This window comes from Oncorhynchus gorbuscha, linkage group LG23 (genome assembly GCF_021184085.1).
Source record: "Oncorhynchus gorbuscha isolate QuinsamMale2020 ecotype Even-year linkage group LG23, OgorEven_v1.0, whole genome shotgun sequence".
NCBI classification, from domain to species: domain Eukaryota; kingdom Metazoa; phylum Chordata; class Actinopteri; order Salmoniformes; family Salmonidae; genus Oncorhynchus; species Oncorhynchus gorbuscha.
In genome coordinates this window covers 37,207,477-37,230,700 of record NC_060195.1, presented here as the reverse complement: position 1 = coordinate 37,230,700, position 23,224 = coordinate 37,207,477, and the positions used below count along the sequence as shown (strand labels likewise).

General features: G+C 46.4%; 1 protein-coding gene across 5 annotated transcripts in view; it reads left to right on the top strand.

Annotated features, from left to right (window-relative positions):
* The window catches only part of LOC124011443 (neuronal acetylcholine receptor subunit alpha-7-like), a 73,960-nt gene extending 51,252 nt beyond the window's left edge, over window positions 1-22,708 (top strand). For 4 of the 5 annotated variants that reach the window (XM_046324837.1, XM_046324836.1, XM_046324838.1 and 1 more), the window contains 5 exons: window positions 14,509-14,756; window positions 15,237-15,431; window positions 18,597-18,683; window positions 21,704-21,813; window positions 21,925-22,708. In XM_046324837.1, coding sequence (XP_046180793.1) covers window positions 14,509-14,756; window positions 15,237-15,431; window positions 18,597-18,683; window positions 21,704-21,813; window positions 21,925-22,542 — 1,258 coding nt within the window. In that variant the 3' untranslated portion in view covers window positions 22,543-22,708. The remainder of the gene's footprint in view (window positions 1-14,508; window positions 14,757-15,236; window positions 15,432-18,596; window positions 18,684-21,703; window positions 21,814-21,924) is intronic. The other variant, XM_046324839.1, reaches the window with a different exon arrangement.
* Window positions 22,709-23,224: the final 516 nt, after the last annotated feature.

The window sequence follows — 23,224 nt, the reverse complement described above, 5'->3', positions numbered from 1 at the left end:
GCGTGTGTGTGAGTTAGCATTGAGATACAGTTGGGTATATGTGTTTTTAGACGTGCACAGTGTTTGGAATTAGGTCGGGTTTATTCTGTCTCATCTCTCTGTTCTTAACCCCTTTCTCCTGTTAGTGGGGAAAGCTTACAGAGATGTTATCTACTCCTCTTCACTTTGCCATGTAGGGCAAAACCACAAGTAAATGCACTGGCTAGACCATGTGAGAAAGAGAAATATATGGAGAGAGGTAGGCACACAGAGAAGTGAAGGAAGTTCAGTCCTTTTTTAAGAGGGTTCATTCATAATGATTAACTGTGGGGTTCAAGCCCTGACTGCTGATTGGCTGACAGCTGTGGTATATCAGACTGTATACCACAGGTATGACAAAACATTTATTTTAACTGTTCTACTTACATTGGTAACCTGCAACTACTACTACTGCTTCTGCTACTGCTAGTACTACTACTTTTACAGATCTGCCCAGCCACGCAATTAATTAACTTGAGCTCCACTGTAAAAAGCGCCTAGACATTATATCCGACATTTGCAAACTTTTTGTAATATTGTAATTCGATCTCCACAGTCTCCCGTATTAATGAATGTGTCGGCAGAGGAGAGAGGAATGCAGCTTTTCTCAGCCAGTCCAAATCACCAATCAGCATCCGAACTGGTAAAACAACATGAAATGTAGCTAGTTTGCTGTGTAGTTGGCCAGCAACCTGCAATGTTCCCGGAATGATCCACCAGCGCTTGTTTAGTTTAGCTTTACATGGCAGTCAATGGACATAGAACTAAAGACCAGAGAACACCTCAAATTGCACTTGACAACCAGTGTTAGTGAATGTAGCATCAGGTAAAAAATACAAATAATAACAATAATCTTGCTTTTTTAATGCTGGTAACTTGTCGGCTTCGCCTCGTGGCTATGACCACGTCACAGCCATGATAAAAATGTCATAACATATGGCCTCGAATGTATTATTGCTTAATTGCAATCTCCATGCGCGTACACACACACACACACACACACACACACACACACACACACACACACACACACACACACACACACACACACACACACACACACACACACACACACACACACACACACACACACACACACACACACACACACACACACACACACACACACACACACACCACCACCATACCATCACATGATCACAGGATTAAGGAGAGAAACAACGGGGGTTTAATCCTGATTTTAAAAGCACTGCTGCATTTGGAAAAGGGATTATTTCTCTCCCCATCTCACCCCTCTTCTCTTCATCTAACCTGCTTCACTCCTCACTCACGTCCAGAAAGGGTCAAAGTTAACAGGAAACATACTTTTCATTCATGTAAAATGCGTCTGTTCTCTTCTATTCTTCATGCTCTCACAATTCTTTGGCGTGTTTTACGATGCTGTAAAGAAGTTACGTGACGGTTAGAGTCATTGGTTTGGGTCATGTGACGTAAACATCACAGATGTTGACGAATCTCACCGTAAGAGCAGAGTTAACCTTGTAGACCATGTCACGGCCCTGTAATAGAGGGGAGCTGCCGAGAGGAGAACCCGTTTCAGAGTGTTGCAGAGGTTTAGCTTCCCCAAAAGGGAAGTTCAAATTTGCAGTCTGCTTCCATGATATCGACACACAAACACAGAGAGACACACATTGACACAGCAGACGTTCGCGACGTAACATGCGCCATTAAACCTGCTCGTCATGAAAGCGTAAGCAACCACGCGCCAGTCTGACAGCGGTGTATAGCAGAGGAACCCAGTCTCATTAGCATGCTTTTGAGGTGCCAAAAACGCAATAACGAATGTATTCACTTCTATTGCGCTGAATTAACGAGAGCCTTAATGAGTCAATACATACCATGCATCTCATCGAAAGACCATTTCAGTGTGGAGGGTTGTAATAGGCACAATGGAAGAATCAACAGCATGTCACAGATTATGCCTTCGTTTTCTGCATTCCATTTCATTCATTTCCCCTCTGAACGATCCCTTCGCATCTCAGTCTGGTAACTCAGCCGCCGAGGGCTGGGCGATGGAAAGGAAGTTGAACACGACTCTGATTGCTGTTTGTTTGTGACTCAGCACAGAGCAGGATTTGACTTCAATGTGGTTGATTCCATTGACCAATTGCCATGAAGGAATCCTTGAATGGATCCTTATTAGTGACGTGCTTCGTAGACACTGTGTGCTGAATGTAATGGCATGGGGGTGTGAAAGGCTATATGTCGTTGTATTACACAAAAACAATTCCAACATTGACACGTATAGCTAATCTCAGGAAAAGGTACATTCACACTGAGCATTTTATTATGGTATTGTACTATGGTACAAATACTATAGTACTATAGTGTTCTTGTGTACTAAAGTAGTATTTACAGTTTAATATTGTAAAAATACTGTGTGTATACTATAGTAATTACTGTAGTGTTTTTGTGGACTAAAGGAGTATTTACAGTTTACCATAGTATAAATATTGAAGTGTATACTATAGTAACTACTGTAGTGTTTTTGTGGACTAAAGGAGTATTTACAGTTTACTATAGTATAAATATTGAAGTGTATACTATAGTAACTACTGTAGTGTTTTTGTGGACTAAAGGAGTATTTACAGTTTACTATAGTATAAATATTGAAGTGTATACTATAGTAATTACTGTAGTGTTTTTGTGGACTAAAGGAGTATTTACAGTTTACCATAGTATAAATATTGAAGTGTATACTATAGTAACTACTGTAGTGTTTTTGTGGACTAAAGGAGTATTTACAGTTTACTATAGTATAAATATTGAAGTGTATACTATAGTAACTACTGTAGTGTTTTTGCAGACTGTAGTATACTGAACTATTTACTATAGAGTTTTTTGCGGACATTACTGTAGTATTCACAAGTGTTTTTGCGCCCTGTCGTCTACTGTTGTATTTACTATAGTATTCTACAACATTCTATAGTAAGTACTACACATGATCGAGGGATATTAGTGTGTAGTATAGTATTCTACAGTACACTACAGTTTACTACATAATTCTATAGTAAGTACTGTCGTAATCTATAGTAAACTGTAGTGTGTTTTTCATGTGGGCACTGACAATTCTACAGTGACAAGTACACACATCTCACGCCATAACCTTGTGTAGATGTGGATCAGCATCAGACAGACTTTAATCACCATTAGATCAGTTACTACATGACCATCTCCGTCGTTAGAGAAGGACAGGGCTAAAGTCAATGTTTTCATAGGGTCCATCAGACCAAGGACATCCAAGTCAAGGAGCCAGGCGGGACATGCACACGCCGCACAGTAGTGTCTCTAGCCCTTGGCCGAAGCATACTCTCAAATAAATTGTAGTCATTTATAGCAGACGCTCTTATCCAGAGTGACTTACAGGAGCAATTAGGGTTAAGTGCTTTGCTGAAGGGCACATCGGCAGATTTTTCACCACGAACTTTCGGTGGTCGGCCCAAGCGCTCTTAACCTGCAAGGCCGCCTGCCGCTGTGACTATGACCGCAATGTGAACGGACACATTCCGTAAAAGAAAAAGAGCGAGATAATCACTCTCTCTCTCTCTTCAAATCAAATCACATTTTATTTGTCACATGCGGCGAATACAATATTACCCGTGAAATGCTTTACTTTACAAGCCCGTAACCGACAGTGGCGTTTTAAGAAAAAAGAGTTAAGAAAATATTTACCCCCTCTTCCTTCTCTGTACTGAATATTGTGTGTATTTATACTGGGAACATATGGAGATGAGGCTCACCTTGTCATCACACTGTTTCTCAGTGCGATAGGCATGCAGAGATCGAGATGGACATATCCCCACTCCAAATCATCAGGCCCCTGGGGCTGTCACCCTCTATGCCTGATCCTAATGATCTGGGGAGGCATATCCAGAATAATGTGCTTGGATAACTTCCCCTCTGTTTCACCGAGGCATTAGCCGTACTATTTCCTCAGCTGCTGGAGAGAGCAAGAACATAGAACCCTGGCTGGACCTCCAGAGAGACTGTTCTCTTCTTCTTCTCTCTTCCTCTCGGGGCAGACTGGACTGGCTGTCTCTGCTGCCCTCTGGTTGGATGTTCCTTTCCATATCTCTTACTTCTCTCTTGCTTTCTCTGTGTGTCTTTCATTGGGTTCAATCTCTCTGTCTCTCTCTCTCTCTCTCTCTCTCTTGAGCTGCTCCATCTCATTACCACGCGTGCGTGGAGGTGCAAGAACGAGGTGTTGAGTAATTGGAGAAGACAGCAAGGTGACTCACGTCCCCTGGTTGCAGAAACCTGTCACTACCTCCGTTGTTTGTCTGACCTCTGTGTGTCGCCAGAATGCTTTGTCCCCTTTCACTGTGCTCACATGTCAAGGACACATGTCTAGGGCTCTCTCTCTCTCTCTCTCTCTCTCTCTCTCTCTCTCTCTCTCTCTCTCTCTCTCTCTCTCTCTCTCTCTCTCTCTCTCTCTCTCTCTCTCTCTCTCTCTCTCTCTCTCTCTCTCTCTCTCTCTCTCTCTCTCTCTCTCTCTCTCTCTCTCTCTCTCTCTCTCTCTCTCTCTCTCTCTCTGTGTGTGTGATTTAAACTATGTGCCCCCGCTCTCTGTGCCTTCTCTCAGGGGTATCACCTGTCCCATTGTGTGTTAACGCGCTTCTATCTTTGGGGTGTGTTTTGTCAGATTCTGGATTATGTTTATGTGTTGTTTGATGTTCCCTGTTTTGTGTGTGTGTGTGTGCATGCGCACTCTGGCACACACACTAGCTGATATGCGTGCTGATTGCAGTGGAACGCGGGCAGAAGCTTTCTGACACAATGAAGCAGAGGTCTGAATAATTCAATGAGCCAGGGATGGCAGCGACACACACAGCCCCAACAGCCCTGCACATGCAGCCCTATCTCCCCTGCCCCACAACACAGACACACATACACACACACACGTCTCCTGCCCGACCAGCACAGATAACACACTGACACGAATGAGAAATTGATGACGCTACTAAACTCTGAAAAGGTAGATCATTCAACCTACTGAGTGGAGCAGGAAGGAGAGATAGGGAGACGAGGGTAATCAGCAAATCCTCTCTCAGGCTTGGCCTGTCACCGCGCTGAATGAGTGTGTAAACCTGAGGACTGTGTTCCCAGGCGCGTCTACGTTAGCGCTTGGGGTGTCTCGTGGTTGTCTGGGGGATAAGTGGTCGTTGATAGGGGTCTGAATAGAACTGTCGGGTGACTTACTGGGTTTCCACTGCTGGGTTCCACTGCTGGGGATGGACCCCTGACAGAAGAGGAATGGAGGGTGGGCCCCATAGGACCCGCAGTTTGTGTGTTCATTTCTGATACTGTGCTACCTGTGCTTTCGTGTGTCTGATCATATCTGATAATGGTTCATTCACACAGGTAAGATTCTACACCCAGTCGCTCCAACTTCAACTTCAGTACCAGTCCCACCTAATCACTGGATCCATCCCCCAGCTCTAACCCTAGCATCATGTCCACATCCCGGTTCAACCCTAACCCCTAGCCTCAACCCTAATCCTAGCTTCATGTCCACATCCCGGTTCAACCCTAGCCTCAACCCTAATCCTAGCTTCATGTCCACATCCTGGTTCAACCCTAACCCTAGCTTCATGTCCACATCCCGGTTCAACCCTAACCCTAGCTTCATGTCCACATCCCGGTTCAACCCTAACCCTAGCTTCATGTCCACATCCCGATTCAACCTTAACCCTAGCTTCATGTCCACATCCCGGTTCAACCCTAATCCTAGCTTCATGTCCACATCCTGGTTCAACCCTAATCCTAGCTTCATGTCCACATCCCGGTTCATCCCTAGCCTCAACCCTAACCCTAGCTTCATGTCCACATCCCGGTTCAACCCTAACCTCTAGCCTCAACCCTAATCCTAGCTTCACGTCCACATCCTGGTTCAACCCTAACCCTAGCTTCATGTCCACATCCCGGTTCAACCCTAACCCTAGCATCATGTCCACATCCTGGTTCAACCCTAACCCTAGCCTCATGTCCACATCCCAGTTCAACCCTAGCCTCAACCCTAATCCTAGCTTCATGTCCACATCCCGGTTCAACCCTAACCCCTAGCCTCAACCCTAACCCTAGCATCATGTCCACATCCCGGTTCAACCCTAACCCTAGCTTCATGTCCACATCCCGGTTCAACCCTAACCCTAGCCTCATGTCCACATCCCAGTTCAACCCTAACCCTAGCTTCATGTCCACATCCCGGTTCAACCCTAATCCTAGCTTCATGTCCACATCCTGGTTCAACCCTAATCCTAGCTTCATGTCCACATCCTGGTTCAACCCTAATCCTAGCTTCATGTCCACATCCCGGTTCAACCCTAACCCCTAGCCTCAATCCTAACCCTAGCTTCATGTCCACATCCTGGTTCAACCCTAACCCTAGCTTCATGTCCACATCCTGGTTCAAACCTAACCCCTAGCCTCAACTCTAACCCTAGCTTCATGCCCACATCCTGGTTCAACCCTAACCCCAGCCTCAACTCTAACCATAGCTTCATGCCCACATCTCGGTTCAACCCTAACCCTAGCCTCAACCCTAACCCTAGCTTCATGCCCACATCCTGGTTCAACCCTAACCCTAGCTTCATGTCCACATCCTGGTTCAACCCTAACCCTAGCTTCATGTCCACATCCTGGTTCAACCCTAACCCTAGCTTCATGTCCACATCTCGGTTCAACCCTAACCCTAGCCTCAACCCTAACCCTAGCTTCATGCCCACATCCTGGTTCAACCCTAACCCTAGCTTCATGTCCACATCCTGGTTCAACCCTAACCCTAGCTTCATGTCCACATCCTGGTTCAACCCTAACCCTAGCTTCATGTCCACATCCTGGTTCAACCCTAACCCTAGCTTCATGTCCACATCCTGGTTCAACCCTAGCCTCAACCCTAACCCTAGCTTCATGTCCACATCCTGGTTCAACCCTAGCCTCAACCCTAATCCTAGCTTCATGATCACATTCTGGTTCAACCCTAACCCTAGCTTCATGATCACATTCTGGTTCAACCCTAACCCTAGCTTCATGATCACATTCTGGTTCAACCCTAACCCTAGCTTCATGTCCACATCCTGGTTCAACACTAACCTCAACCCTAACCCTAGCTTCATGATCACATTCTGGTTCAACCCTAACCCTAGCTTCATGTCCACATCCTGGTTCAACCCTAGCCTCAACCCTAATCCTAGCTTCATGATCACATCCTGGTTCAACCCTAACCCCAGCCTCAACTCTAACCATAGCTTCATGCCCACATCTCGGTTCAACCCTAACCCTAGCCTCAACCCTAACCCTAGCTTCATGCCCACATCCTGGTTCAACCCTAACCCTAGCTTCATGTCCACATCCTGGTTCAACCCTAACCCTAGCTTCATGTCCACATACTGGTTCAACCCTAACCCTAGCTTCATGTCCACATCCTGGTTCAACCCTAACCCTAGCTTCATGTCCACATCCTGGTTCAACCCTAGCCTCAACCCTAATCCTAGCTTCATGATCACATTCTGGTTCAACCCTAACCCTAGCTTCATGATCACATTCTGGTTCAACCCTAACCCTAGCTTCATGTCCACATCCTGGTTCTAACCCTAGCTTCATGATCACATTCTGGTTCAACCCTAACCCTAGCTTCATGTCCACATCCTGGTTCAACCCTAGCCTCAACCCTAATCCTAGCTTCATGATCACATCCCGGTTCAACCTTAACCCTAGCTTCATGTCCACATCCCGGTTCAACCCTAATCCTAGCTTCATGTCCACATCCTGGTTCAACCCTAATCCTAGCTTCATGTCCACATCCCGGTTCAACCCTAGCCTCAACCCTAACCCTAGCTTCATGTCCACATCCCGGTTCAACCCTAACCCCTAGCCTCAACCCTAATCCTAGCTTCACGTCCACATCCTGGTTCAACCCTAACCCTAGCTTCATGTCCACATCCCGGTTCAACCCTAACCCTAGCATCATGTCCACATCCCGGTTCAACCCTAACCCTAGCCTCAACCCTAACCCTAGCCTCATGTCCACATCCCAGTTCAACCCTAACCCTAGCTTCATGTCCACATCCCGGTTCAACCCTAATCCTAGCTTCATGTCCACATCCTGGTTCAACCCTAATCCTAGCTTCATGTCCACATCCTGGTTCAACCCTAATCCTAGCTTCATGTCCACATCCCGGTTCAACCCTAACCCCTAGCCTCAACCCTAACCCTAGCTTCATGTCCACATCCCGGTTCAACCCTAATCCTAGCTTCATGTCCACATCCCGGTTCAACCCTAATCCTAGCTTCATGTCCACATCCTGGCTCAACCCTAATCCTAGCTTCATGTCCACATCCCGGTTCAACCCTAACCCCTAGCCTCAACCCTAACCCTAGCTTCATGTCCACATCCTGGTTCAACCCTAACCCTAGCTTCATGTCCACATCCTGGTTCAAACCTAACCCCTAGCCTCAACTCTAACCCTAGCTTCATGCCCACATCCTGGTTCAACCCTAACCCCAGCCTCAACTCTAACCATAGCTTCATGCCCACATCTCGGTTCAACCCTAACCCTAGCCTCAACCCTAACCCTAGCTTCATGCCCACATCCTGGTTCAACCCTAACCCTAGCTTCATGTCCACATCCTGGTTCAACCCTAACCCTAGCTTCATGTCCACATCCTGGTTCAACCCTAACCCTAGCTTCATGTCCACATCCTGGTTCAACCCTAACCCTAGCTTCATGTCCACATCCTGGTTCAACCCTAGCCTCAACCCTAACCCTAGCTTCATGTCCACATCCTGGTTCAACCCTAACCCTAGCTTCATGTCCACATCCTGGTTCAACCCTAGCCTCAACCCTAATCCTAGCTTCATGATCACATTCTGGTTCAATCCTAACCCTAGCTTCATGATCACATCCTGGTTCAACACTAACCTCAACCCTAACCCTAGCTTCATGTCCATATCCTGGTTCAACCCTAACCCTAGCTTCATGATCACATTCTGGTTCAACCCTAACCCTAGCTTCATGTCCACATCCTGGTTCAACCCTAGCCTCAACCCTAATCCTAGCTTCATGATCACATCCTGGTTCAACCCTAACCCCAGCCTCAACTCTAACCATAGCTTCATGCCCACATCTCGGTTCAACCCTAACCCTAGCCTCAACCCTAACCCTAGCTTCATGCCCACATCCTGGTTCAACCCTAACCCTAGCTTCATGATCACATTCTGGTTCAACCCTAACCCTAGCTTCATGTCCACATCCTGGTTCAACCCTAACCCTAGCTTCATGTCCACATACTGGTTCAACCCTAACCCTAGCTTCATGTCCACATCCTGGTTCAACCCTAACCCTAGCTTCATGTCCACATCCTGGTTCAAGCCTAGCCTCAACCCTAACCCTAGCTTCATGTCCACATCCTGGTTCAACCCTAGCCTCAACCCTAATCCTAGCTTCATGATCACATTCTGGTTCAACCCTAACCCTAGCTTCATGATCACATTCTGGTTCAACCCTAACCCTAGCTTCATGATCACATTCTGGTTCAACCCTAACCCTAGCTTCATGTCCACATCCTGGTTCAACCCTAGCCTCAACCCTAATCCTAGCTTCATGATCACATTCTGGTTCAACCCTAACCCTAGCTTCATGATCACATTCTGGTTCAACCCTAACCCTAGCTTCATGTCCACATCCTGGTTCAACCCTAGCCTCAACCCTAATCCTAGCTTCATGATCACATTCTGGTTCAACCCTAACCCTAGCTTCATGATCACATTCTGGTTCAACCCTAACCCTAGCTTCATGTCCACATCCTGGTTCAACCCTAGCCTCAACCCTAATCCTAGCTTCATGATCACATTCTGGTTCAACCCTAACCCTAGCTTCATGATCACATTCTGGTTCAACCCTAACCCTAGCTTCATGTCCACATCCTGGTTCAACCCTAGCCTCAACCCTAATCCTAGCTTCATGATCACATTCTGGTTCAACCCTAACCCTAGCTTCATGATCACATTCTGGTTCAACCCTAACCCTAGCTTCATGTCCACATCCTGGTTCAACACTAACCTCAACCCTAACCCTAGCTTCATGTCCACATCCTGGTTCAACCCTAGCCTCAACCCTAACCCTAGCTTCATGTCCACATCCTGGTTCAACCCTAGCCTCAACCCTAATCCTAGCTTCATGATCACATCCTGGTTCAACCCTAACCCCAGCCTCAACTCTAACCATAGCTTCATGCCCACATCTCGGTTCAACCCTAACCCTAGCCTCAACCCTAACCCTAGCTTCATGCCCACATCCTGGTTCAAACCTAACCCTAGCTTCATGATCACATTCTGGTTCAACCCTAACCCTAGCTTCATGTCCACATCCTGGTTCAACCCTAACCCTAGCTTCATGTCCACATCCTGGTTCAACCCTAACCCTAGCTTCATGTCCACATCCTGGTTCAACCCTAACCCTAGCTTCATGTCCACATCCTGGTTCAACCCTAGCCTCAACCCTAACCCTAGCTTCATGTCCACATCCTGGTTCAACCCTAACCCTAGCTTCATGTCCACATCCTGGTTCAACCCTAGCCTCAACCCTAATCCTAGCTTCATGATCACATTCTGGTTCAACCCTAACCCTAGCTTCATGATCACATTCTGGTTCAACCCTAACCCTAGCTTCATGTCCACATCCTGGTTCAACACTAACCTCAACCCTAACCCTAGCTTCATGATCACATTCTGGTTCAACCCTAACCCTAGCTTCATGTCCACATCCTGGTTCAACCCTAGCCTCAACCCTAACCCTAGCTTCATGATCACATTCTGGTTCAACCCTAACCCTAGCTTCATGATCACATTCTGGTTCAACCCTAACCCTAGCTTCATGATCACATTCTGGTTCAACCCTAACCCTAGCTTCATGTCCACATCCTGGTTCAACCCTAGCCTCAACCCTAATCCTAGCTTCATGATCACATTCTGGTTCAACCCTAACCCTAGCTTCATGATCACATTCTGGTTCAACCCTAACCCTAGCTTCATGTCCACATCCTGGTTCAACCCTAGCCTCAACCCTAACCCTAGCTTCATGTCCACATCCTGGTTCAACCCTAACCATAGCTTCATGTCCACATCCTGGTTCAACCCTAATCCTAGCTTCATGCCCACATCTCGGTTCAACCCTAACCCTAGCTTCATGTCCACATCCCGGTTCAACCCTAACCCTAGAACCAGATTGCGCTGTTCTGTGAAGGGAGTAGTACACAGCGTTGTACGAGATCTTCAGTTTCTTGGCAATTTCTTGCATGGAATAGCATTCATTTCTCAGAACAAGAATAGACTGACAAGTTTCAGAAGAAAGTTCTTTGTTTCTGGCCATTTTGAGCCTGTAATCAAATGCAGAAATGCTTATGCTCCAGATACTCAACTTGTCTAAAGAAGGCCAGTTTTATTGCCTCTTTAATCAGCATAACAGTTTTCAGCTGTGCTAGCATAATTGCAAAAGGGTTTTCTAATGATCAGTTAGCTTTTTAAAGTGATAAACTTGGATTCGCTAACACAACGTGCCATTGGAACACAGGAGTGATGGTTGCTGATAAAGGGCCTCTGTATGCCTGTGTAGATATTCCATGAAATATCAGCCTTTTCCAGCAACAAAGGTAATTTACAACATTAACAATGTCTACACTGTATTTCTGATCAATTTGATGTTATTTTAATGGACAAAAAATGTGCTTTCTTTCAAAAACAAGGACATTTCTAAGTGACCCCAAACGTTTGAACGGTAGTGTATATAATTTAGTTCATAAAGCTGCATACAAACATGGTCTCTTTTTTTTGTTCATCTGAGTAAGGCAGCTCCAAAATGCAGGTGTTTCAGCCGAGCTCAGTGCTTTCTGTGGTGGTGGGGCAAGCCAGCAGAAAATACGGAGCGTTGCGCCGTGTTCCGTCATTCATGGGGATGCTTGAAAATTCAAGCCCCTTGGATGCTGCCGTAGAGTTACATTAGAAGTGCCCATCCAAGAAGGCTCAATGTCTCCCGAGCTTTCAAGCGCCTCCAGCACACAGGTACTGTTGAGGCGAGTGACTCTGAACTTACAATGGCTACCCCCAAGTCGTTCTTTTCTTGTACATTTTGTTATTTGCCTCATGACTCCTGCATGCTTTGTTGACTATGAGCTTTCTTGTTTACCCAACTGTGGGACAGACTATGTTTGTTCCCACACTCGGGACTCTGACTCTGTTGGTTACACAGACTTTTGGCCTCCCATTCTATTCCAACCACCTCTCGACGGCTTTGTATTCATGTTACCTTATACAATTGCTGTACAATATGATCTTGTAGCCATCTAATGCACATTCAAATGTCATAAATCAACCCTGCATAGATCTCCTAGTCCTCTGTCGTGCCTTGATTGTATTTCTGCTGATGATATCTGGAAATGTGCATGTACACCCATCTACTGTTGCTAGCCCCAATTCTGACTGTGCTCTGATATCTGCTTCACTGATTTCTGCTCTCAATAAAAGCCTAGGTTTACTGCACATTAACACTAGAAGCTTATTTCCTAAAATGGATCAAATCAATTGAAAGTGTGGGTTCACAGCTCCAATCCAGATGTGTTGGTCATTACTGAGACGTGGTTAAGGAAGAGTGTTTTGAATACTGATTCTAACCTTCCTGGTTATAACCTTTTTTGGCAAGACAGATCTTCCAAAGGTGGGTGAGTGGCCATCTTTACCATATAGCTCTTTGTTGACTGTTGCTGGGTGTTATCGTCCTCTATCAGCACCGGCCTGTACCCTTCCTGCTCTAAGCTCTCTCCTGGCCCCTTACACGAAGTCTGAATTTATCCTGCTAGGTGACCAAAACTGGGATATGCTTAAACCCCCTGACCAAGTCCTAAAGCAATGGGACTCACTAAAGCTTTCTCAGATCATTGCAAAGCAATCAAAGTTTGATGACAAAATATGCCCACGAGGGACCGCTGCGCCACCTTCCTGTTCAAGTGAGCACAGCAAAACAAGAGGAGTCCAAAAATGTATTATATGCTGCTGCATAAATTCTGTAATATGCCAGGGAGATATGTATACTGTAGCTTAGAAAGTAATACTAAGTGTATGTTGTGTAGTCAGCTGTTAGTAGCCCATGTGCCTCACCCTAATAATTTGGTTTATTTTCACCTCTTAATTTTGCCTACTTTTCTGATTTGGTGGTGCATATGTAGCCTATAACCTGTTTTTGAGAAATGTAATCGTCAAATATTGTACGAGCTTTCATTGTCTGCTTATATGCCCCCTTTATTTATCCTACAGTTCTGACTTTGTATGCAGGGAGAACACTGTAAGAACGTCCCATGTTCTGAATTCTTTTGCTGTACATTTCAAAAGTGCTGACCTAATAGTTATACTGACTATGTCCGTCCTAGCTCGCTCATTAATGTTTTAATCAAAATCACGGATTGCCTCTTACTGCTTGTCTTCCCCCTATGCCATAGTTTGTACATCTCAATTGTCTGAAAAAAACCCCACATTTGTTAAAGCAAGTCAGCCATATCAGCTATATATTTTTTAAAGGCAGTAAAGGCAGACTGAATGAATGGTTTCGCTGCCAGACAAGGCTCTGCTGATAGCCAGATGTAGCGGTGGTAAGGTGTTGGGACTGCTGTTGGGACTCTGCTGTCGGGACAACTTTATGTAGGCCCTAACAGTTTGTGGGCACCGTTTGTCACTGTTATAGTGCAATTAGTTTATGTGTGTGTCAACGTAGATCTGTGTACGTTACTCACAGGGTGTGTGTGTTGACACAGGACAGGTTGTCTGACTGTTTTAACTTCTCTAACTCGGGCTTTAGCTGACCTCTAAACACATATGTAATATGCTCTACCATAGAAATGTGTGTTTACAACAACCCAGTAGTAGGTAGCAGTGCTTCAGCCATAAACAGGCACAGCAGGCGAGCTGATTACTTATGAAGGACGACAGTGGTTTGTTTATTCCCTGACTGTCGCTGCATGTTTAACATCTTATGACATCATCAGCTCACCTGGGCATCACCTCTGGTCCTGTGTTGGCTGGTCCACAGCTAGCCATGCATAACACTTCACTGAACATTACTGTGACAGGTTGGGCTGAGGCAGCAAAGACTCACACGCACCCAGGCACGCACGCTCGCACACACATACCACCACTTTCACTCTAGACCTGCTTGTCTTTTATCATGCTTTACTTAACAGGTAGAATTACTTGTTCTCTCTCTCTCTCTCTCTCTCTCTCTCTCTCTCTCTCTCTCTCTCTCTCTCTCTCTCTCTCTCTCTCTCTCTCTCTCTCTCTCTCTCTCTCTCTCTCTCTCTCTAATACACACTGTCTCCTTGTATTCTGTCTTGCATCACAAATATACAAGTAACACTTTTTGACTTGGATCTGTTGAGATGTCACAGGTTAAAGGGATGCATCGCTCTCTCTCCTTCTCCCTGCAGCGCCGATGAGAGATTTGACGCCACCTTCCACACCAACGTGCTGGTCAATGCGTCGGGTTACTGCCAGTACATCCCCCCGGGCATCCTGAAGAGTACCTGCTATATTGATGTGCGCTGGTTCCCCTTCGACGTCCAGAAGTGTGACCTGAAGTTTGGCTCGTGGACCCACAACGGCTGGCTGCTGGACCTGCAGATGCTGGACGTGGACACGTCTACCTACATACCCAATGGAGAGTGGGACCTCGTGGGTACGATGTGGTTAATCTCTCTCTCAGCATGTATGTCCATGCCTCTGTCATTATCTCTATAGAGGTGGGTGGGAGAGGGGGTGGGGCTGTCACCCCAGCCAGTTGCGACCCATCTGGGCCAGTGGAGGGTCCCTGAGGGGGGTGTCTGCGTATGGGGGGGGGTTGTCAGACCTGATCCCGATGGCACATTTCATGTTTACTCCACACTGCCAGAGAGGGCATGTTACTGGGATTAACTCTGCTTAGCTAAAGGGACACGTGTTTGAGAATGTGTGGAGATCCCCATCCTGTGTTATTTGTTGCCTGTATGTCCTTTGAAATGTGTGGTTCGTACTTGTGTGGTTCGTACTTGTGTGGTTCGTACTTGTGTGTGTCAAAGAAAATGTGAACAGTCCATCGTTGAATCAATGTAAATGCAGTGATTTTGAATCCCCCCTCTGTGTTTCTTAATGTGTGTGTGTGTGTGTGTGTGTCTCCTAGGAGTCCCTGCCAAGCGTAATGAGCTGTACTATGACTGCTGTAAGGAGCCCTACCCTGACGTCACCTTCACCGTCACCATGCGAAGACGAACCCTCTATTACGGTCTCAACCTGCTCATCCCCTGTGTCCTCATCTCTGGCCTGGCCCTGCTGGTCTTTCTGCTGCCCGCCGACTCCGGAGAGAAGATCTCCCTGGGTAAGGAAGGAACGCCGGGAAGCCATCTTGGATTTTTGTATGTTACGGAGTACTATCTATACTGGACTTCTGTCAGGTTTATTAATAGATATCGCAGGGTCAGCAGTTACCTGTAATCTCTTCCAATTGGTAACTTGCCTAAACTGTCAGTCTAACAAGTCAGTTTAGCCAAGAGGCTATAAGTCTGACAATCTTATCTCGCTCGCTCTACCAGAATTTTGCCGGAGGTACAGCCAACTAGTGCTGTCTAACGCTACTGTACCTAGCAAAAAAAATATTTTATTATATATATTTTTTTACAAATTAATATTTGGGGTCAAAGTATCGATATAATATTGTCCAAAATATTATTGCGATATGTAACTGTATACATATTTCAAATCAAATTGTATTTGTCACATGTGCCGATATATATATACAGGAGAGAGGCTATATACAGGAGAGAGGCTATATACAGGAGAGAGGCTATATACAGGAGAGAGGCTATATACAGGAGAGAGGCTATATACAGGAGAGAGGCTATATACAGTAGCGAGGCTACGTACAGTAGCGAGGCTACGTACAGTAGAGAGGCTACGTACAGTAGAGAGGCTACGTACAGTAGAGAGGCTACATACAGTAGCGAGGCTACATACAGACACCGGTTAGTCAGGCTGATTGAGGTAGTATGTACATGTAGATATGGTTAAAGTGACTATGCATATATGATGAACAAAGAGTAGCAGTAGTGTAAAAGAGGAGTTGGTGGGTGGTGGGACACAATGCAGATAGCCCAGTTAACCAATGTGTAGGAGCGTGTACATGAATTGAAGTAGCGTGTACATGAATGTATAGTTAAAGTGACTATGAATATATGATAAAAAGAGAGTAGCAGCAGTGTAAAAGAGGGGTTGGGGGAGGCACACAATGCAAATAGTCCGGGTAGCCATTTGATTACCTGCTCAGGAGTCTTATGGCTTGGGGGTAAAAACTGTTGAGAAGCCTTTTTGTCTTAGAATTGGCACTCCAGTACCGCTTGCCATGCGGTAGTAGAGAGAACAGTCTATGTGGACACCAAGGAACTCGAAGCTCTCAACCTGCTCCACTACAGCCCCGTCGATGAGAATGGGGGCATGCTCGGTCCTCCTTTTTCCTGTAGTTCACAATCATCTCCTTAATATTGGTTACGTTGAGGGATGGGCTGTTATTCTTGCACCACCCGGCCAGGTCTCGGATCTCCTCCCTAGTGTGGCTGTCTCGTCGTTGTCTGTGATCACTGTTGTCGTCTGCAAGCTTAATGATGGTGTCGGAGTTGTGCCTGGCCATGCAGTCGTGGGTGAACAGGGAGTACAGGAGAGGACTGAGCACGCTACCCTGGGGAGCTCCAGTGTTGAGGATCAGCGTGGCAGATGTGTTGCTATACCTACCCTCACCACCTGGGGGTGGCCCGTTAGGAAGTCCAGGATCCAGTTGCAGAGGGAGATGTTTAGTCCCATGATCCTTAGCTTAGTGATGAGCTTTGCGGGTACTATGGTGTTGAACGCTGAGCTGTAGACAATGAATAGCATTCTCACATAAGTGTTCCTTTTGTACAGGTGGGAAAGGGCAGTGTGGGGTGCAATAGAGATTGCATCATCTGTGGATCTGTTTGGGCGGTATGCAAATTGGAGTGGGTCTAGGGTTTCTGGGATAATGGTGTTGATGTGAGCCATTGCCAACCTTTCAAAGCACTTCATGGCTACGGACATGAGTGCTACGGGTCTGTAGTCATTTAGGCAGGTTGCCTTTGTGTTCTGGGGCACAGGGACTATGGTTGTCTGCTTGAAACATGTTGGTATTACAGACTCAATCAGGAACATGTTGAAAATGTCAGTGAAGACATCTGCCAATTGGGCAGCACATGCCCGGAGCACAGGTCCTGGTAATCCGTCTGGCCCCGAAGCCTTGTGTATGTTGACCTGTTGAAAGGTCTTACTCACGTCGGCTATCGTAGAGTGTGAGCACACAGTTGTCCATGCATGCCTCAGTGTTGCTTGCCTCGAAGCGAGCATAGAAGTGATTTAGCTCGTCTGGTAGGCTCGTGTCACTGGGCAGCTCACGGCTGTGCTATCCCTTTGTAGTCTGTAATAGTTTGCAAGCCCTGCCACATAAGACGAGCATTGGAGCCGGTGTAGTATGATTCAATCTTAGCCCTGTATTGACGCTTTGGCTGTTTGATGGTTCGTCGCAGGGCATAGCAGGATTTTTTGTAAGCTTCCGGGTTAGAGTCCCGCACCTTGAAAGCGTCAGCTGTACCCTTTAGCTCAGTGCGAATGTTGCCCGTAATCCATGGGTTCTGGTTGGGGTACGTACGTTCAGTCACTGTGGGGACGACATCCTCAATGCACTTATTGATAAAGCCAGTGACTAATGTGTTGTACTCCTCAATGTCATCGGAAGAATCCCGGAACATGTTCCAGTCTGTAATAGCAAAGCAGTCCTGTAGTTTAGCATCTGCTTCATCTGACCACTTTTTTATAGACCGAGTCACTGGTGCTTCCTGCTTTAATTTTTGCTTGTAAGAAGGAATCAGGAGGATAGAGTTGTGCTCGGATTTACCAAATGGAGGGCGAGGGAGAGCTTTGTATGCGTCTCTGTGTGTGGAGTACAGGTGATCTAGAATTGTTTTCCCTCTGGTTGCACATTTAACATGTTGATAGAAATTTGGTAGAACTGATTTAAGTTATTTTCCCCGATCACTAATAGAAATGTGTGTTTACAACAACCCAGTAGTCAGTAGCAGTGCTTCAGCCATAAACAGGCACAGCAGGCGAGCTGATTACTTATGAAGGACGACAGTGGTTTGTTTATTCCCTGACTGTCGCTGCATGTTTAACATCTTATGACATCATCAGCTCACCTGGGCATCACCTCTGGTCCTGTGTTGACTGGTCCACAGCTAGCCATGCATAACACTTCACTGAACATTACTGTGACAGGTTGGGCTGAGGCAGCAAAGACTCACATGCACGCATGCTCGCACCCCCCCCCCCTTTCTCTCTAGACCTGCTTGTCTTTTATCATGCTATACTTAACAGATAGAAGGACTTATTCTTGCTCTCTCTCTCACTTTCTCCCCCTCGCTTTTTCTCTCTGTCTCGCTCTCTCTCTGCCTCTGTCTCTCTGTCTCTCTCCGTCTCTCTCCAGGTATCACGGTCTTGCTCTCTCTAACAGTCTTCATGCTACTGGTTGCTGAGATCATGCCCGCCACCTCAGACTCTGTGCCTCTCATCGGTGGGTTCTGTGTGTGTGTGTGTGTGTGTTATATACATTACCCTCTGTCCTCTTATGGTTTCGTTTGATTGGCTGTGCATTAGAGAGTGTAAAGCCAGAGAGTGTGTGTTTGTATTAATGTGTGTGTGCAAATCTTGTGTTAATGTGTATGTTTATACAGTCTGTGATCCTCTGAGGGCCTCGCTAGGTTTGACTAAGCGGTACATTAATACCTTATTATTGTCATTGAGGACTGAGAGCCTATGTACTAGGGTGTCCAATCAAAATCATACAGTACCAATCAAAAGTTTGGACACACCTACTCATTCAAGGGTTTTTCTTTATTTTTACTATTTTCTACATTGTAGAATAATTGTGAAGACATCAAAACTATGAAATAACACATATGTAATCATGTAGTAACCAAACAATTAGCCACCCTTTGCCTTGATGACAGTTTTTCACACTCTTGGCATTCTCTCAACCAGCATCACCTGGAATGCTTTCCCAACAGTCTTGAAGGAGTTCCCACATATGCTGAGCACTTGTTGGCTGCTTTTACTTCACTCTGCAGTCCAACTCATCCCAAATACATCTCAATTGGGTTGAGGTCAGGTGATTGTGGAGGCCAGGTCGTCTGATGCAGCACCATATGACTCTCCTTCTTGGTCAAACAGTCATTACACCGCCTGGAGGTGTGTTTTGGGTCATTGTCCAGTTGAAAATCAAATGTTAGTCCCACTAAACTCAAACCAGATTGGATGTGAAATGTCAATGGAGCACTGAGCATATACTCTACCAAGCCTTTTTGTTTTCAAAGCCCTTTACATTGATTATCAAAAAGAAGGGAGGACCAAGGCACTCTGCATATCATTAATTAAAATGCCTTTATTTGTATGGCTTTGTTCAATGGAAACAAAATGACAAAAATCTGACGCGTTTCGGCTGCATCAGATTATTTTTCACCATTCCACCTATTCTGCTCCAGCTATTACCACGAGTACGTCCTCCCCAATGAATGTGCCACCAGCCTCCTGTGATATACGCCCAGTATGTCAGTGTCAATCCCTTAATGTTATGATGGAGCAGGACGGTGTTGGAACTGACGGACAATGGCGATGATACTGTCACCGTTATTAGTAGGCTGTGACAAGCCAGCCTCCCCGTGAGGAGAGGATGAGGAGCAAGCCAGGCTCCCCTTGAGGAGAGGATGAGGAGCAAGCCAGGCTCCCCTTGAGGAGAGGATGAGGAGCAAGCCAGGCTCCCCTTGAGGAGAGGAAGAAGGGCAAGCCAGGCTCCCCGTGAGGAGAGGGAGAAGAGCAGAATGGAAGGCTGGATGGAGGGAGGGAGGGAGATGAGTAACCTTTAGGGGCTAAAGTTCTGAGAGAGAACTTCAAAGGCTTCAGCTGCTGTGATGAGACACTCGTGATATGAGGGTAAAACGCTCACTAATTCAGCAATCAGCTCTCTGGTGTGGAGGCTCATGAGGAGTGTATGTGTGTGTGTGTCTGTGTCTGTCGACCTATGCAGGTTCTATGCATCTTCCTGCAAAATAGTCCTACATTTGTTTACCATGTATATATCTGTGCATTTGTATTAGCGCCAGAAACTGTTAGTTGTGTTTATGACGTAATCAATCAGATTTGATGTCCCATTGATCAGCAGGGAGGCTCAGCGCTCAAACTTTGAGGAGTCAAATAAAAATGAATGATGCCCGTTTTTTCTATGAACTACACAGCGCGTTTGTCTGCCAGTGAGTTATACTCCAGAAGCTGCCTGTACATTTCAGTCTGTTTATACATTATACAGCAGTGTTTCTCACTCCTGCTGCTAGAAGGCCATAGTGTTTGCAGGCTTTTGTTCCAGACCAGCACTAACACACCTGATCCGTCAAATCCACGTTGGTGATTATCGGTTGAATGTGTTTTTTTGGGCCTCGAGACACTGAACCACAGTCAGGGTACTGATGAGGTCCCACTATACCCAAAAAGTGGTAACGTCAGCACCCTCTCTCATCTCCACCCCCATCCTACCCTTCCCTGGCCTGATCCATCTCTGTGTGTCTCACTCGAACACGCTCATGTAGATTTGTGTGTGTGAATGTGAAGCTGCTGACAGGCTCCGATGGGGATGGGCTGGGTAGAGTTCTAAGTGAAGGGCAGTGTTAGTCAGCACTCTGTAGGTCTGTAGGGGCATCTCTGCACTTCCCACCTCCACTCTGCTGGATCAGACTCTGGCAGGACTGCTATCTGGTGTCTTCATCCAACTCTTCCTTATTAGAATCCAACTCTTCTCCTGGATCCACCTCCTCCTCTTTCTCATACTTATCTTAGTTTGTGTTCTGCTTCCGTGTTTTCCTCCTCCTCTTTTCTCCTGCTCTCTCCCTTACCTTTCACCATACTCTTCCTCTGTCTTCTCTATTTCACTCCTCCTCCACTTCCTCTCTTCCTCCCTCCTCCTTCTCCCTCCTCCTTCTTCCTCTTCCTTCCCATCTTCCTCATCTTCCTCTTCCTAAGCTGACTAGGATAGCCCTAACCCCTGATCCCACAGTGGGTCATGTGCATTTTGCCCTGCTAGCATTTCTTCTTGTCTGAACTGTTTAGCGGTTGTTTGCTAACAGAGAGAGGGAGGGGTGTGTGACTGGCCTGGGAGGCAGCTACAGAGCTGAGATATTTGGGTAAGAACAGTGTTGAGTTAACGCTTGAATGGGGTGAAGCTCCCCTCACATCCCTCCCTGCCTCCCCCCAGTCCCTCCCCTGAAAGAACCCATTAATGAGGTGCCCTCAATGACTCGGCAATAAAGCTCGGTGTTGTTGGCCTTCTCTTCTGTTTTACTGCTGTTATTTTATTGGGTTGCTTGATTTTCCACTGATATACAAGGACACACTCAACTGGCGACCTATTCCCTATTGAGTGCACAGCTTTTGCCATGACAAGTGCCATTTGGGACACACAATCTCCTTTTTCTTTTGGTCAGTGTCTGTATCACGTGTGATGTTACTGTGTTAATGTTTGATGTGGTTGTGGCTTTTGTTTTGTAGCTCAGTACTTTGCCAGTACAATGATGATAGTGGGTCTGTCTGTGGTGGTGACTGTTCTGGTCCTGCAGTTCCATCACCACGACCCACAGGGCGGCAAGATGCCCAGATGGGTGAGTCCCGCTCCCAGTCTTCATCGTATCCCTCATCATCATTATCGTTATCATCATCGTCGCCATTGTGTGTGTGTGTCTCAGTCTCAACCCCCTCTTCTCTCTGTCCAGGTCAGAGTGGTGCTGTTGAACTGGTGTGCCTGGTTTCTGCGAATGAAACAGCCAGGTGAGGAGCGCAAACCTGCTGGCTACCAGTACGGCCACCCTCCCCAGCAACATTCCAGCGCCAGCTCCATCGAGATGGGACCTATGGGCACCGTGATGGGCCTCACCCCGCCCCTCTCCCAGGCCCCCTGCCCCACTGGCACTTCCAACGGCAGCATGAGCCTCTACTTCAGCTACAACGCTGTGGAGAGCCCCCGCTGTCCCACCTCCAGCGACTCCGGCGTGGCGTCGGGGGGACTGGCCCAAGGGACCACCTGCGAGGAGGCTGAGCCCCCAGGGGGAGGTGCTGGAAGAGGGAGAGGAGGTGGTGGAGGAGGAGGGGGGTTGATCTTTACTCCTCCGGAAGTCTTTCAGATCCTGGAGGAGGTGTCGTATATCGCCCAGCGCTTCAGGGACCAAGATGAGGAAGTGGCGATCTGCAGCGAGTGGAAGTTTGCTGCTGCCGTGGTGGACAGGCTGTGTCTGGTGGCCTTCACTCTGTTCTCCATCATCGGCACCTTCACCATCCTCATGTCTGCTCCCAACTTCTTGGAGGCCGTCACCAAGGACTATCTAAAGAAATAGTGTCAATATATTAAACCGTATAGGCCAGTTTCCCCAAACACAGTGTCGTGTCTTTGGCTATGCCGGATTAAGTGATATGACATGCTATTCTATAAAATAATTTCTCCCTAATTAATATTACCTGATTGAGCTAATCATGTAAATGTAATTAACTAGAGAGTCGGGGCACCACGAAATAATATTTATAGAGCTGTTATCTTCCGAATAAAGACCTAGTAATATTTTACATCAATAGCAGTCAATATTAATCGTCACATTAATTCAGTCTCATCTGAAAGTTGTAAATTCTTGGTTATCTTCATGAACCCTGGCTAACAAGTTGAATCAGTTGAAAATTGGGTTTAATTATTTATTTACTAAATACCTAACCAATCACACAGAATTACACACACACATAATTAATCATAACTTGATTACAAATTACGTCGGGCGGAACAGTTATGACAGCTTGTTACACAAAAGAAAAGGGGCTGGGTTTGAGTGAAAGAGCGGGAAGACTGAGGAACAAAGGGCGAAGCTGTGCTATCGTAAATACAATATCTTATGTATTCTAAATTACCGCCCATTTGGAAAAGGAAAATGCAATAAATATTTATCTGAGCTGCGCTTCAGTAGGTTGGTGGTAGATAGAAGGCCGTGTTGCCAAACTTTGTCCTTTGAAGAATGTCTCTGGTGGTCAATT